We start from the raw sequence: 15,271 nt of genomic DNA, 5'->3' as shown, positions 1-15,271 counted from the left end.
TATATCTAAATATTTGATACTTACTGCATCTGGATGGACCAACTCAACGCAGTTTCCAAGACACAGCCGCAATTGTGTGCCGCAAGCTCTCTTCTTGCATGCGCACACAAAGTCAGCATGAGAGCTGGAAAGCAGCTGTCAACAAGACAACATGTGGTACTGAATTGAGTCTGTATTTGGTGTTGTCAATACCATAGAAAGACAGGAATCATTAATTTATATATAGTACCTTAACTTTAAAATGTAATGTTAAAATAATAAAATGTGATATGTTTTCATATCAGCTTGATACCTAAGCACTGATATTTCTGACGTCACTACAAAATGATTATCAAACCATTCGGGGCTTTATGGGAAACATTCATGGCTTTAGCCCCGGTAGACCAGCCCTGGAGCCGCCCATGTAGAGCGGCAATTTAAAATAGCGAAAACAGAACCCAAGAACACATACTATGGAACTGGACACATTGACGAACTCAATGCAAAACAGATTGCTGTCAACTAGGCGTGTTCAATGATATGAAATAAAACAAACAAGATATTGAGTTCTTAAAGCTGAAGTATGTAATTTTTTCGCCACAAGAACCACCAAATGGAATTAATAAAAAAATAAAGAAACTTTTTTCAGTACAGATTTCCGCCGTTGGTCAAGTCGATGTCTTTATGTTTGTATAGACAGGTCACTCAAAACAAACAAAGGATTTTCATAGGGCCACAGAGACAAAGTGCTTGTAGTTTTCGAGACACTTTTTGTCTTGTCTAATCAATGCTTTATTTATCTGCCACAATAATGCAATTTATTTCAAACTGAATTTCAATCCGTATTATATGTTTATTATAGGCCATACATATTATATTTATAAATATTTCAATTGTTATGCATTTTTTATATGAATTATTTTTATTTGGGTGCCTTTCTCAGCAAATAGTGATGTATGCAATTAATTGTGATTAATGAAATTAATTAATCGGCATGTCCTGTAATTAATTTGATTTAAAAAAATAATATATCTATTGATGTCCCTATTAAAAGTACAAGTCATTCAATATGACTTGTGCATTACTGAAGTAAAATAAACAAATAATAGTCTTGCAAATAGCACTGTGTGATGATCAGAGTTTTTTTTTTGTTTTTTTTTTAAATCTTTTCATCTACTGGAGCTCTTAAATTTCATTTACATTCGACCTACTCTGTATTTAAATATGATGATATTAAATAAAATAATAAGGGTTTGGAACAACATGCAGGTAAATATATGGCAGCATTTTCATTTTTGCTGTTTCATTGACACCTAGACAATGTATGTTTTATTAACTTTATTAAAGGATGTTGCAGTTGTGGTGTAGCAGTTAGTGTACCAACAAATCAAGCTGTGACACTTGTGTGGGTGATGCATGTTTGAGTCCGTGTGGACATTTCCTACTGTTCTCTGTCATAACTCTATTCTCCATAAAAATGTTGACTACAATGTAGGAGAAAACAGCCTTCACTGCACCATGTGTACTGTACAGCACTGACAGTACTGGGTTATGTCCCTTCTGCTAGCGTGAGGTGTTTGTAACCTTTCAAAGACTGGTGGATAATCTTTTGTGGCCACAGCAATGCTACTCAGCCACAGCCTAGATGATGTCGTCATGACACTCTGTGAGCTGAGGTGATCTCCTACTTGAGGTTCACACGAGGTTCCCACATTTACACGCACTAAAAGATTAAGTGTTCACAATGAATAATTTGAATAATTGTTTTAGATGTCTCACATATTTGGATGTTTATTTTAAAATTATTTGGATTCGAAATGTGAGACAGATATTAAGCATTCCTCTTAAAATATGCAATAAATTATATTTCCTTCCTGCTTCCCTTCATATAATTAAATGTCTATAGCAGTATATAATTGGAGGGCAGAGGAGGACAGTGAAACAAGTTTTGTGTTGTGATCTCTCCTCATTGCTGATGTACTGTTAAAAAGCCAGAGCCGTGGCCTATTTGTTTGCACATGAGCTCTATACTGTTAAAAAAAAAAACTGATGATGGCTGGATGGTATTAATAGAAAAGTCAGATATATAGCCACATATAATTAGAGTAAAAGCTGGCCAATGATGATTCATACTGTATGTTGTGAACTGGAAAGTCACATTTCCATTTTACTCCTGTAGAACAGAAGGGTGGATATGAGGGCAATATTCTACAGAAGGGGCCATTTAAATGTGTGATTGCAGTAATTGGAAATGGCATAATGATATTGCTGTTGCATGTCAGAAAAGAGCTCTGGAAGTCATCTGTGGAGAAGGATGTGGTTGGTCAATAATAGGAGATATTTTGCAAATGGTCAAATGGGCACATGGTCTTTTGTCTGTCTTTTCACTACCTTTAATGTCCTCTTTGTTCTTTTTGAGACAAAGTATACAGTATGTATACCTAGGCATTTTTAGAGAATTCTGAAGTGGACTTTTGGCTTCACCAGCGCTTAATTTGTAAATGAATTATTGCCAGATCAAAAACAATGATTAAGAGGTATGGTGACCAGTGCTGACCATATGACCACAACTTTCCCGGATAACACAATGATGACCCATGGTTGTGGTATCGCTTACCGCAAAGAGCATCATAATTCTATGCAATGCGCAGACCCCAACTACAGCATGTGAACAAGCTCCCCTGCCCGACATCTCAAATTATTATGTCACCTATATTAGCTACTACAGGCCTATGGAAATGCTTAAAGTATGCTTTTTAAAGTATTGTGTGGCTCCAAATATGATTATTAAGAACCACAACTATTGACATTCAATTTGCTCACATTTAATTTAGTGCCACGGAAAAAAAATTGCTCACTCAACAAGCCTAATCTTTAAGAAGAACCCACAACTTATTAAATTACGTATTAAACAATCGCATTTGGCATATAATTTATTTTTCGTGCATCAATTATTGTGCAGTCTTTTTTTTAAAGTTCAACTGATACACATCAGTCCCAAATCCTTAATGAAAGCATTAGAGTACCGGTATATACATGCTGCAAGACCACTGTAGGTACTGGGAGTCACATTGTTGCTTGAGGCATCACTAGCTGCTGCGCAGAAGTGCTTACTGAGGGCAGGGGAATTTTCCACACTGCCTTGACTGTTCTGAAGCTTAATGCAACCCACAGTGTCCAGAATTCTCCAATTTTGTGCAGCTGAATGTCTAGACTTTCCACACGCTCTTTCAGTTCAGTTGGATGTGTGGTAAAGCGAGTAAAGCTTATTCATGAGGATTTTGAAATTAACGATTGCTCCAATTTCTTTAAGGGTGTCACTCAAGTCCATGAGCCGTACAATGCCAACTGATGACATCAGGAAACATTGCATGCATTCTAGCTTTTACCCCACTTCTACATCCAAACATCACAGATGCCCCATCACTTGTTATGCAAATCAATTGTTTTGAGAGGAAATCTTTCATAAACTTGTGTCTCTCTAGCAAAGAAAAATCTTGTAGTTTCACCTGAGCCACAAATACAGTATACAGCTGCGGTTAATATGGGGGATGTGGGACTCCCAGATAGGTGCAGCGATTAGTCTGTCAAATTTTGACAGACGGGGTGTCATTGGTGTTTCCGCAAACGGTCACGCTTGGGGCGTTCCCTTAGTGAGATACCTCACTTCATGTTATCAGAGAACCGGGGTTATGTGAGTAACCTTAAGTTTTGCTTTTTAGGCTGTTCAAAATACTCTAGCCATAGTTTAATTTGTTCAGTCTGGGCATTGACAACACCTTGTGCAATTGTATTCTGATTTTCTTTTTGCAAAATGCTTTCTGTGACCATATGTAATTTAGTGTGACTGTGCTCAACATTTATTACGAAGTGCCCGCTGCTGTTTTGTTTTATCTGGCGCCATGGATGTCACTGTACAACTCACCCAGTCCGTTGCTAATTTCATTCCAACAGTTTGCTCAGGTCCCATTTAACCCACACTCCGACATGTATGGCAGTCTTTGATTTTCCATATTCAGCCATGGGTAAAGAGCCTGCTTGTTTTTAAACTGTGCTTCAGACCATATATAATTTGGTTGAGTGACTTCCTTTCTCACTGATGATGTTGCCTTTTCCATTACATCAGTTTCTGACTGATCCAACTCTTGTTGCTCATGTCTCCCACTGTCCTCCTGATTAGCATTGCTATTAGCAGTGTTGTTCAGAGGTGTGGTTTCATGTTCTCGGAATCTCTTTTGATCAGGAACACCATCAGCTTTATTAGTTGCTGTTTTGAAAAATTAATTTAATTAATTAATTTTTGACATTTTCGCTGATATTAGCCTACCTTTATTAGAATATTTCACCAGTTAGATGCTCTCTCAGCTTCCCTGTGCTCACTGCATATGCAGTGATAAGCATCAAACAATGAGAGATTTTGCACTAATTAAAAAGCCGATTGGCCAAAAGTGAATGTGTTAAGGGCAAATAGCAAGGCATAACCTCCATGAACACCTGCACGCTGATTCTCCCTCTCTCTCACTCTCAAACACACACACACACACACACACCATTTGACAATGCACTGGTCAATGCCGCATCAATTTAAACAAATACCAAATCAAAAATATTCATATTCTAACATTTTTCGGAACAGGATCCAGTAGGATCCGTCTCAAATTAAGCACTGGTCTTCACAGTTCATATGCATCCTGTGCTTATCCTGTAGACATTAGTGTGCGAATTATACAGTTACCCTTAGGGGAGTAAATTTTTAATGTTAATTTCTAGAGGTTTGTCTCACGCCCCATTCTTACAGACTTTTTAAACAAGACACTAAAGTTTTTATTATAAACTTATGATATGTAAATGTATTATTAAGTGAAAAAAAATGATCATTGTTTTGTTTTGTTGATGTACTGTACCACACAAAACTGATCCTAACGGGAAGCTCAAGCAGCCTACTAATACAATATTACCTCCTCAGGCAAACAAGACTCTGTTTACAAGCATTTAAACTTTAATTAGTAATTTACATACTAATTTTCTACTTTAAGGTGCTGTATGCAATTTTAACAGTTTTAAAATTTGGCCAGACTTAGCCAATGAATAAGACAAGCCCCCTCTTTCCAAGAATGAGACATGCATACACTCAGAGACCCTTGGAGACCACTGTTATCAGAGATGGCGTTAGAGAGATTTTTAAAGTAACAGGTTAGGTAAGAATAAAAAAAATGTAAAAAAATTTAAATGCAATGTGATGTCCACAACCCTGAACAGTTACACTGGCCATGTGTAGGTATTGCGGTGTTAGTTGTGAAAAGCGGTTTTCGTGGCACCTATTTCATTTATTTCTTTCAGGGAATATGGACGTTCTTCTTGTCATATCTTTTACAGCACCTTGAAAGGAATATTCCGGGTTCAGTACAAGTTAAGCTCAATTGACAGCATTTGTGACATAAGCCTGATTACCACAAAAATGCATTTTGACTTGTCCCTCCTTTTCTTTTAAAAAAAGCAAAAGGTTAAAGTGAGGCACTTACAATGTAAGTGAATGGTCCAATTTTTTAACTTTAAAATATGAACTTTTTAGAAAATTATTGCCATAAGACATAAAGGATATGCATATTAATTTTAGTATGATAAAATCACTTACTAACCTTTTCTGTGTAAAGTGTATCCAATTTTACAACTATGTTGCCATGACAATGTAGTGTCAACAAACCATAAAACCCTAAAATGACTGTAAAAATGACAATTTAAACAACTTTACAGCTCAAATAATAGGTAATCAATATTATGCCACAAATGCCGTTGATTGATCTTAACTTGTGCCACATCTTCCCAATCTGTTAACACAAGATCTCCTTCCCTTGAGGATTAACCTGTAACCAGAGTACATCTCCCAGAACCCCCTTCTTCCCGCCATTGACTCTTACACCTGATTGCCATTCATTCATCAAACTCTCTGTGTATATAATCCCCACTCTACTTCACTTCATTGCGAAGTCCTGCCAATTCACATGTTGTCTTGAATTTCTTAGCGTTATCTTTATCTACTGCCTGCGTTTGATTATTGCCCGTTCCTTGGATTACCCCTTTGTTTACCGACTTTGATTTGTTACTTTGTTTGGATTGCTTACCTGGTTTTGACCTCTGCTTGTTTAACTACAACTGCATTAAACTCTGCACATTGATCTTCACTCGGTGTCTGCCTCTGACTCATTACAACTTGTATTGAACCTGGAATAATCCTTTAATTCAACCATGTACTGTATGCATCCTACACTCATTGTCTGTGCTTGTAGGACAGCTATATACTCCTGTTGCTTCATTAATTATTCATTCTCAGCCTGGAAATATATATTACAGTATGAATTGCTTTCAAAGCACTTTTTGAGCTAATTGGTACATACAAAGAATTTAGTAGGAATTTACTATAATATTGGAATACATTTTCACACCAAGTAGAGCATGTATAGCCAATTCTTTCTATATTTAAAATACTAAATTACAAATACCGTAACTTAGGTTTTAACCCTCTAAATGCAATCAGTGGAAAACATGACCCTAGAGAATATTTCCTGCTCCCAGAAAGCACTGATTTGTTTTGTTTTGTTTTGTTTTTGGATCCCAAATGAAGCTAAAAACACCTGAAAGGTTGAGATGTGCTCTGAGCACATTCATATCTAATTCACAGACATCACACAGTTTATGATGAAGCACATTGCATTTTCCAAATTACTTCCCATCTCATTTGACCTGTGATGGACTTCTGTCCATAATGAATCAAATATCTGAGTCACATAATTGAGTCCCTTATAAAATCATTATTCATGTCTAACCCCAATCAAAAAAACAAAAAGATTTTCTATGTTGCCGACTTCAAACCTATGTAATATTTGTTATGTAACATGATTTCTTTCATCACCAATAGGCTAACAGATTTCCACTTTCCACTTTGTGACTGTAATATTATCTTTGTGAAAGATACACAGCGTTTTTGGAAGATAAGAGAATGGCATATTCAAAAGATGAGTTTTGCAGTGAGACAAATTGGGTGTCTACGAGAGAGGCTGAATTTCATTCGCTATCAGACTCTTTTGCTCATAGCAATTACTGAACACAGTGCTTCCTTATTGTTCTCTCTTTTTCAGCTGAACTTTATCCTGTTTGTGAATATTGTGCGGGTGCTTGCGACCAAAATCCGTGAGACCAACGCAGGCAGATATGACACAAGGAAACAGTACAGGTTTGTAAACCATGTTTATCTGCATCCACTTTATCTGAGCTGCTCTCCACTTGACGAGTTTGTAAAATTTCAATACCCAATCAAGTGTCTTAAAATTGTGAACTTAACATGTACTAGTTAACATTTTCTGTGTCATTATAATGCTTAAAGCAGCATCCCCTCGCATTAGATTGCTGAGAGTGGAAGCAGAGCCTACTGCAACTGTTTATTTCCTTATGTAATTTAGACCCAAACCTTTCATCTGACATCTTGGAAGCAGAATTTCCAGTGGCTAAAAGATTCAGTAATAAGCTTCCCTTCCTGCCTAGTCAGACTATGCTTTGATGATGATTGTGATTTCTAGCACTCCATCTTTTATTAAAATCAGCATCACATTTTATGGGTGCTGTGTATGAGAGATTTGAGCTTGTTACATGCTGAAAGAAAAATATTTCTTTATAGCTTTCAGGCTCAATAAATGCATTGTAGGGCATTGTCATGTCAAAATGTTATGCTCGATGTCCCTAAAAGAATCCAATTAAGAGCAAACACAATGCCAAGGGATATAATTTCACTGCGCTAATAACTGTAATTAATTTGATCATTGCTGCCTCCCCACTAATTTGCAGTACGCAGAGCTCCAGGTGTCAGCTTGCACAGCTGGCAGGACAGACAGGAAGCCACAAACAGTCCTGTTTGTAAACATATCAGTTAGTATGGAGTCACAGCAGATCAAAAGAGCTTTTTCTCAGGCAATAAAAGCTTATTCTTCATCAGAAACAAATCTGTAATCAGTAGGCCTTGCAAACTCATATCATTTGAATCTAAGGATGCTCCTTTTACTAAAACACTTTGATAACACTTAGCTAAGCTGCAATTAAAAGAGGATTTACACCTTATGATCTTTCAGCGTTACTCTTTCCAATTATTTTTCCATGATTCTTTTCATGACTAATTTGCCAGACATTTTAACCTGTCTGCCAGGCAAGACGTATCCCTTAAGAGGATGGTTTAAAAAAAATTTATTCTGATTAAAGCATGCAGTGATGTGTGGGATGTCATTCATCAAATGAGGAATAAAGACAAACTTTTAAAGCCCTTAATATCAAAACTATGTCACACTCATCTGCCCACAGAAAATCTAGATGAAATTCCCTATGTTACCTGACTTTTAATATTGGAGACTGTCAATATTCCAGCTGTGGTTATGTGGGAATAAATATTTTGTGCTATTCCAAATAGTGTGAACTATGCATTCACATACCTTAAAGGAGCAGTTCACCTATGCATTTTAACTCACCCTCATGTGGTTCCAAACCTGTATGACTTTCTTCTGCGGAACACAAAGATTTAAGAATGTTAACGCTGCTCTTTCCAATACAACGAGAACGTTAAGTGACCAAGCGCTGTCAAGCTTCAAAAAAAATAGAAGACAGACAGTTATACAGGTTTGGATCAATATGAGAGTGAGTAATTGATGACAGAATTTTCATTTTTGTATGAACTTTACCTTTAACATTTAATTTCTATGTCCAGGAAACTCGCAAAATCCACACTTGTGTTGGTGTTTGTGTTTGGGGTGCACTACATAGTGTTTGTTGGAATGCCGCACACCTTTGAGGGTCTGGGCTGGGAGGTGCGCATGTATTTTGAACTGTTCTTCAACTCTTTCCAGGTACTTGGAAATTATGTCTTTTAATGCATGCATACCTAATATAATCAGTGATCTCTGCAAGTCAATATGCATATGCATTTCTTTTGGTAATCCAAAAATCATAAATTCAAATTTGTATGTTAGCCTTGCATCACTTATCATAATAAACACTGAATCTATTTTTCATGATTTACTATTGATATAGTGGAAGCAAGGACTAAAAAATGAGAAGCAAAAAAGTTGGAGCAAAGGTTTTCTGACTTCACTGTATCTTCTTTGTTTGCTAGCACTTGATGATCCTCAGCTGGTCTGTCAAACAAACTTTTTTTCAGTAAAAATATACCATTATCACAGAGCAGAGCTAAGAAAACTTAGGAGGACTGTTTCATTGCTAAAAGGATTGTGATAATTTTTTGACAGTGGCAACACTTGCATTACAGCAGATACCATACCTTCACTGCCTGTTCAATGCAAAAGAATAGATATTAACAGCAGCGTTTTTAAATTGTCCCATTGTTTTAGTAAGACCATGGCTGGGGTTCCCAATAATGTTGCACCTTAAGCTTTAACGATCATCTTAACTAACATAACGATTGAGTAATGCCTGTTTCCTAAACCAGCACGTAGGTTGCTCATTACAAAGTGGAACTTAAGTGTTTTGGGAGCTGTCCAGTCCAAAGATGCTGATCACTTATCGCCAGTATGTCCAGGTGTTTGTCTTGAAAATAAGGTGGAAATACTGGTAAACATGGAAGTTGTTTGTAACCTTGGTGAGGCGCCAAATTTATTACCTGACTATTACAGAATTTAATTAAAGAAATAATGATGGCTTTAGTAAGACAGAGTTTCAGATGTATTGATGCTCAATCATAAAGATTAATGAAAGTGACACAATAAATGCATCTAACATGAATGTACGTTATGTGAACCTTATGGGGCTCTCACATAGCCTAAAGTTTTGTTCCTTTGGCTGGAAACTGAACAAATGCACATAGAACAGAATTAAAATGATGAGCATCAGTATTGATCTACTCATAGACCTGTCTAAATATTAATAGATCGTCTGGTTAGTTGAAGGTACTGTGTACTTGTAGCCTTACTGCCATTATGCTTCATGCAATTTGTTACTGCCTTGTAAAAAGACTATAGGAGAGCCATTGGAGGAAGAAAGAAGAGGAAGAGGATGAAGGGGGGGGGATCTCTCATTGCACACTCGCTCTAATCTCCTCTGTTAACCATATTTTAATTATTTATTAAGGCATATTTATTTAAGTTTTAAACTGTGATCACATTACTCGCATATGTTTTAAATAATCTGTTTAATAACAGCATGTCATCTTTCTATTGCCATTACAAATATGCTTATCCAAGAAGGCTAATATAATGTTGTACTGTATTACGTGTCTTATAAATTTAGACCTATCATGTTGCATGCGCAGACTGCGGAGACTGCCTATTGATTTCATAGCGATTTTTTCAACACTTTTTTTATCCTCTGAAATAGTTTATGGCTTTCCAATGATCAAAATATATTAAAACAATTTATTAAATTTCCCTTTGTCTTTGATAAACTGTGAAAGATGGCAGAAATATAAGTTTAAGTTGCACTTAATGGACTTAAGAGTGGTTCAAAGATCTTGTTAATAAACGTTTTTATGAACTACTTAGATAACGATGCTTTTGAGAAACGCGCCTTAGAGATTACTACTTAAGTGCTACTAAGTGCTTCGGGAAACCCAGCCCTTGACAGAAAATATATGCCCAACACAAAGATCATCACCCACATGGGTTCAAATTATACTTGTATGATAATTGTATCTACAGTTTCTAACACATTTATACTTACGTTCATTCATTTAGTAGACACTTTAATCCAAAGTGACAAATAAGAAATGCATTTGCTATTCATCTGATGAAGACATTTGTGAAAGTGTAAATAAACTCAGACTGAACAATTAAAAAGACTCTGGTTGCTCATAATATATGTCAGTGGGGGGCATTAGTCCACTTTATGGTTTTGAAGTTGTGGATGGGCAACTCTGCTAAAAGGCTGATACCTATGATCACAAAATTGTGTTAAACTATCATTTTTTCAAATATTTAAATAACCCTAAAATTGATCCTAGCACTGACTTTAACACGGACCAATTTAAAACATCACTGTTCTCTTTTAAAATTTTTGTGCAACTCTTTTGGTACTATTTTGGAGCTCAACAGCGTCTATTCATTCACAGAAAAGAGCTGTACAAGGTGTCTTTTATAGAGACATTTTTTGGTTATACTTGATGTTGGCTGCTAAAACACCAATTAATATACTTATGGAGCAATTAAACTGTGCTGGATTTGATTTGTTGTTTTATGATTGAAGAACTAACATCGATGTTTCTGGAGCTACTGTAAGTGTGAAACATACCATACTATTAGGCTACATTTTTATTGGATGCTTGTGCACTGTTGCACAATCATGTAGAGTAATGCACAAGTTGAAGAAATAGAAAATGTCAAAAGTCCCATCCAATTCAGAGTACTCTAAATAGGCTTGACATCCACTGACATACCACATTGATTTCTGTCTCTGATGTGCAGTTGTCTGATATGACAAGTACTGGGATAGATGATGACTCGTTGGCAGCATGCAGTTACATCTCCACATCGAGACCAGATCATTCCCAAATCCACTTACCTTCAGAACTACTGGCACACACACACATGTTGGTGCGGCTATCCTTATGAGGACTCTCCATAGACATAATGATTTTTATACTGTTCGAACTATAGATTCTATCCCCTAACCCTACCCCAAACCTAACCCTCACAAAAAACTTTTTGCATATTTACATTTTCAAAAAAACATCATTTAGTATGTTTTTTTTAAGTGATTTGAATTATGGAGACACTAGAAATGTCCTCAAACCACATTTATAGCATAATACCCTTGTAATTACCAGTTTGTAACCTAAAAAAAATTTCCTCATAAACCACCAAAACCCGCCCATACACACACACACACACAAAATAGAATTTGCACAGAACTGTGAAATACAGAGTTTCAAATGTGCAATGCAAAATTAAATAAACTGACAATGTCCAAATACAATAAAACTAAAACTAAACAAGTGCTTGTACACCAAACTAATTAGACATCTAATATGAAGATAATGACTAAATTACTCAAAACAAACTGTAACAAAGAAAAGGACATGGCACAAGGGATTCATTAATTGTGCAGCAATGTACAAATGACTGAAGTTCCAGAGATGATCAGACTTTATTTTTTAAGCTCAGATTCACAACCAAATTAAGTTTGGTTCACAAATCAAGGTCTTAATAGAGAGAAACTGTAGAGAAAGTAAAAAGTGGAGAAGAGAAAATTAATTAGTGGTGTTTACTAAGGCATATTAGAACAAAGCCCTAAGTATTACACTTCGGCAAGTAACACATCGTGCATACTGTATGTGTTGTAGACATTAATGATATCTCACTATCTTACGGATAGTGAAGAAGTGTGTGTGTGCTTTTATTTTTATAAGCAATAGGACTTGTGATTCAAGTCACAAAAATAAAAAACAGGCACAAAAAAAATACAATAAAACTTGCATCAAATGAGAGACCTTGGATATACAGTATCTATAAACCAGAATATCACAGAGACTTGGTAGTGGGCTCTTTTGACATAGGCCAGTAAGCAACCACTTACAACAACACCCTTGCAAGCACATATCAGAGCTCTGGAAAGCACCAAAAACACCCCAGCATTGTGGTGACATTTATTCAGAAAATGTAAAAATCTAGTTAGTTTTGAAATTCATTTGCCACATAAACACAGTTAGCTGTTTGTCAGTTGAGACATTTGTACTTTGTAACATGTTGCCCATTTACAACATCTATTCTCATATTTCCTCTAGGGCTTCTTTGTGTCTATCATCTACTGCTACTGTAATGGAGAGGTAAGCTTCTGCAATCTAGGTGTGCCGATTGGGTTTGCTTAAACCGTTTATGACTTTTCCCAGAAAAACGAGCACAATTTATGGCGTTTACATGACCTAATACATATTGGTCTATTAAACATAATCACTGTTAGATTGCAAATGTAAACACACTTCATTCTGTTTCATTCTGTTGTGATCGTGTATGCCCTTAAATCTTCCAATGCAATATGGGCATAGATATGAACTAATGATCCTTAGCTGTGATGTTTGAGATCACTGTGCATATCAACATCTGGTGTAATTCAGCATCTAACTGCAATCCTCAGGTTCAGACTGAGATCAAAAAGACATGGACGCGGTGGAACCTAGCCTTTGATTGGAAAGGCCCGGTGGTGTGCGGGAGCTATCGCTATGGCTCTGTATTGACCGGCCTCAACAACAGCACCAGCAGTCAGTCCCAGCTGGCTACAGGAGGCCCAGGCACACGTTCCACCACGCTCTTCTCCAGCCGAGTGTACCGCAGCAGCGGGGGCCCCACCATCAGCACCCATGCCACCCTGCCAGGCTATGTGCTTAATTCAGATGCTGACAGCTTGCCACCTTCCATACCTGAAGAACCAGAGGACAGTGCCAAGCAGGTAGATGACATCTTGCTGAAGGAATCGCTGCCCACGAGGCCCAGCAGCAGCCTGGAAGATGACGAAGAGACTCTGTAGATATTGGTATGGTAACAGTTAACTAAATCGGGTATAATAGCAAGTTTGGCAATGGTTTAAGAATAAGAATGACAGCTGTAATGCACACTGCTGAGAATGACAACATCTCCTCTGCAACAGACACTTTGTGTCCAAGCTGTGACATTTAGGTTTGTTTTTGACACAGTGGCATTAGTTGACAGACTGATATGTTTATGGCAAGATATCTCCTCCTCTCACTGTTCTGGTAGTGCTAATGTGGATTAAACTTTTACATGGTTGCTTCACGTAAACCTGAATCTGCCAACTGGATGAGGTGAATGCTGGAGTTTTAATTGGATTTGAGTTACAGTATTTTTGAATACTAGTTTCATTTGCTAAGAATCATGAGTCAAGTGATTTTTTATGTGGTGAAAAGCATGACTTTCCATGTATTTGTGAACACTCAGGATAACTGGTGGTGGGGGGGATCTCCATACTTCCTGTAGTAGTCCATTCCAGAGAATGAATTTTAATAATTTAATAAAATGTATTTCTAATGCATTTGTCATGTGAAAAAATCTGACCATGTCACTGTGGTTTTTGAATGCAAGAGTTGCTTTCCACTTTTATGATATCAGCACATGCATAGTAAAAATCCAAAAGTTTTACTCTGAATCTACACTGGAAGTGACCTATGTCATGTTGCGTTGTGACTGTTTGAGCCTATCTAACCTGGAAGGGTCTAAGCTGCATGTCAACTCAGAATTACCACTAGCAATGGACCAATCAGCAGTGAGCTCAAAGCTAGACTTAGCAACAGTAAAACAAATGAATAACTTTGTATCATACTTAATTTTCATCTATAGGTATAAAAAAATTGTTAGAAACACAAGATTTAAATTAACAGGCCAGAGACCAGAAACATCACAAACTGGCTTCGATGTCAACATGATTACACAAGAAGTTGGCATTTTGTTCCGAGAGTTCTGGTACTCTAAGATTGGCCACATTATGCCGACTCACTGACAAGTGGCATGTTTACCTTCCCTTGTGGCATGACTGGAAGCGTGTTTTGCGTCAGCAGTGTGGGAGACCCAGGTACGCATCCCACATTGAAACCTGGAAGTAATCATGTTTGCGTAATCAGTGACAAGTGCAATTCGGAGGTTACATAAAATTTTTACCCCACTGATGGTTAAGTTTATGTTTCGGTTTTGGGTTGGGGTTACAGTTTATAAAATATGCATTCCTCTTCACTGTATTAGCCTGTATGGCTGAAAACAACTCGCTTTTGGTGCCCCTCCATGGATATTTTACCCGGAAAATGGAGCTCACACGTACCTACAAGTATACGCCCATACGACCGCTTTGGCCACTGAGGGCAGTGTTTCGCATTTCTGTAAGCACAGACCACTATTGGTTGCAATTTCATTGTGAAATCAGTTTGTTGATGTAACGAATACATTTAAAAATATAACTTATACATACATTTTACATCATATAATTTCACTTACAGTATAATAAAGAAAATAGCAATAAATTAATGATAATTGGGGGGGGAAAGTTAAGTAAATAAATATGCAGTTTATTTCACTCGGTTGGGGAAAACAAAGTAGCTAGAGTAGCTGTGCAGCGCTTCAAATATATTAATGGTAGTTAAAGCCCTGTAAAAAATCAACAACTTTTCTTTGTTTACAACTGAAGGCCTTGAAAATAGCCAATATGGATATTGCTTTATTTACTGTGTACACCACACCTGAAATACAAATCTACTGTACATTCTCACACTTTACCGTATACATAAAGATGTTCTTGAAAAGAT

At 36.8% G+C, this 15,271-nt stretch overlaps 1 protein-coding gene across 1 annotated transcript in view; it reads left to right on the top strand.

Moving 5' to 3' along the window:
* LOC127447804 (parathyroid hormone 2 receptor-like) overlaps nt 1–13,488 on the top strand; it is a 70,077-nt gene extending 56,589 nt beyond the window's left edge. Inside the window, exons 9-12 of the mRNA XM_051709864.1 lie at nt 7,116–7,210; nt 8,726–8,864; nt 12,749–12,790; nt 13,099–13,488. Of these exons, the coding sequence (XP_051565824.1) occupies nt 7,116–7,210; nt 8,726–8,864; nt 12,749–12,790; nt 13,099–13,488 (666 nt within the window). The remainder of the gene's footprint in view (nt 1–7,115; nt 7,211–8,725; nt 8,865–12,748; nt 12,791–13,098) is intronic.
* The last annotated feature ends 1,783 nt before the right edge of the window (nt 13,489–15,271 follow it).

Source organism: Myxocyprinus asiaticus, chromosome 11 (assembly GCF_019703515.2).
Source record: "Myxocyprinus asiaticus isolate MX2 ecotype Aquarium Trade chromosome 11, UBuf_Myxa_2, whole genome shotgun sequence".
In the NCBI taxonomy this organism is placed as follows: Eukaryota; Metazoa; Chordata; class Actinopteri; order Cypriniformes; family Catostomidae; genus Myxocyprinus; species Myxocyprinus asiaticus.
The sequence above is the reverse complement of the archived record's forward strand: the minus strand, read 5'-3'. Positions and strand labels throughout refer to the sequence as shown.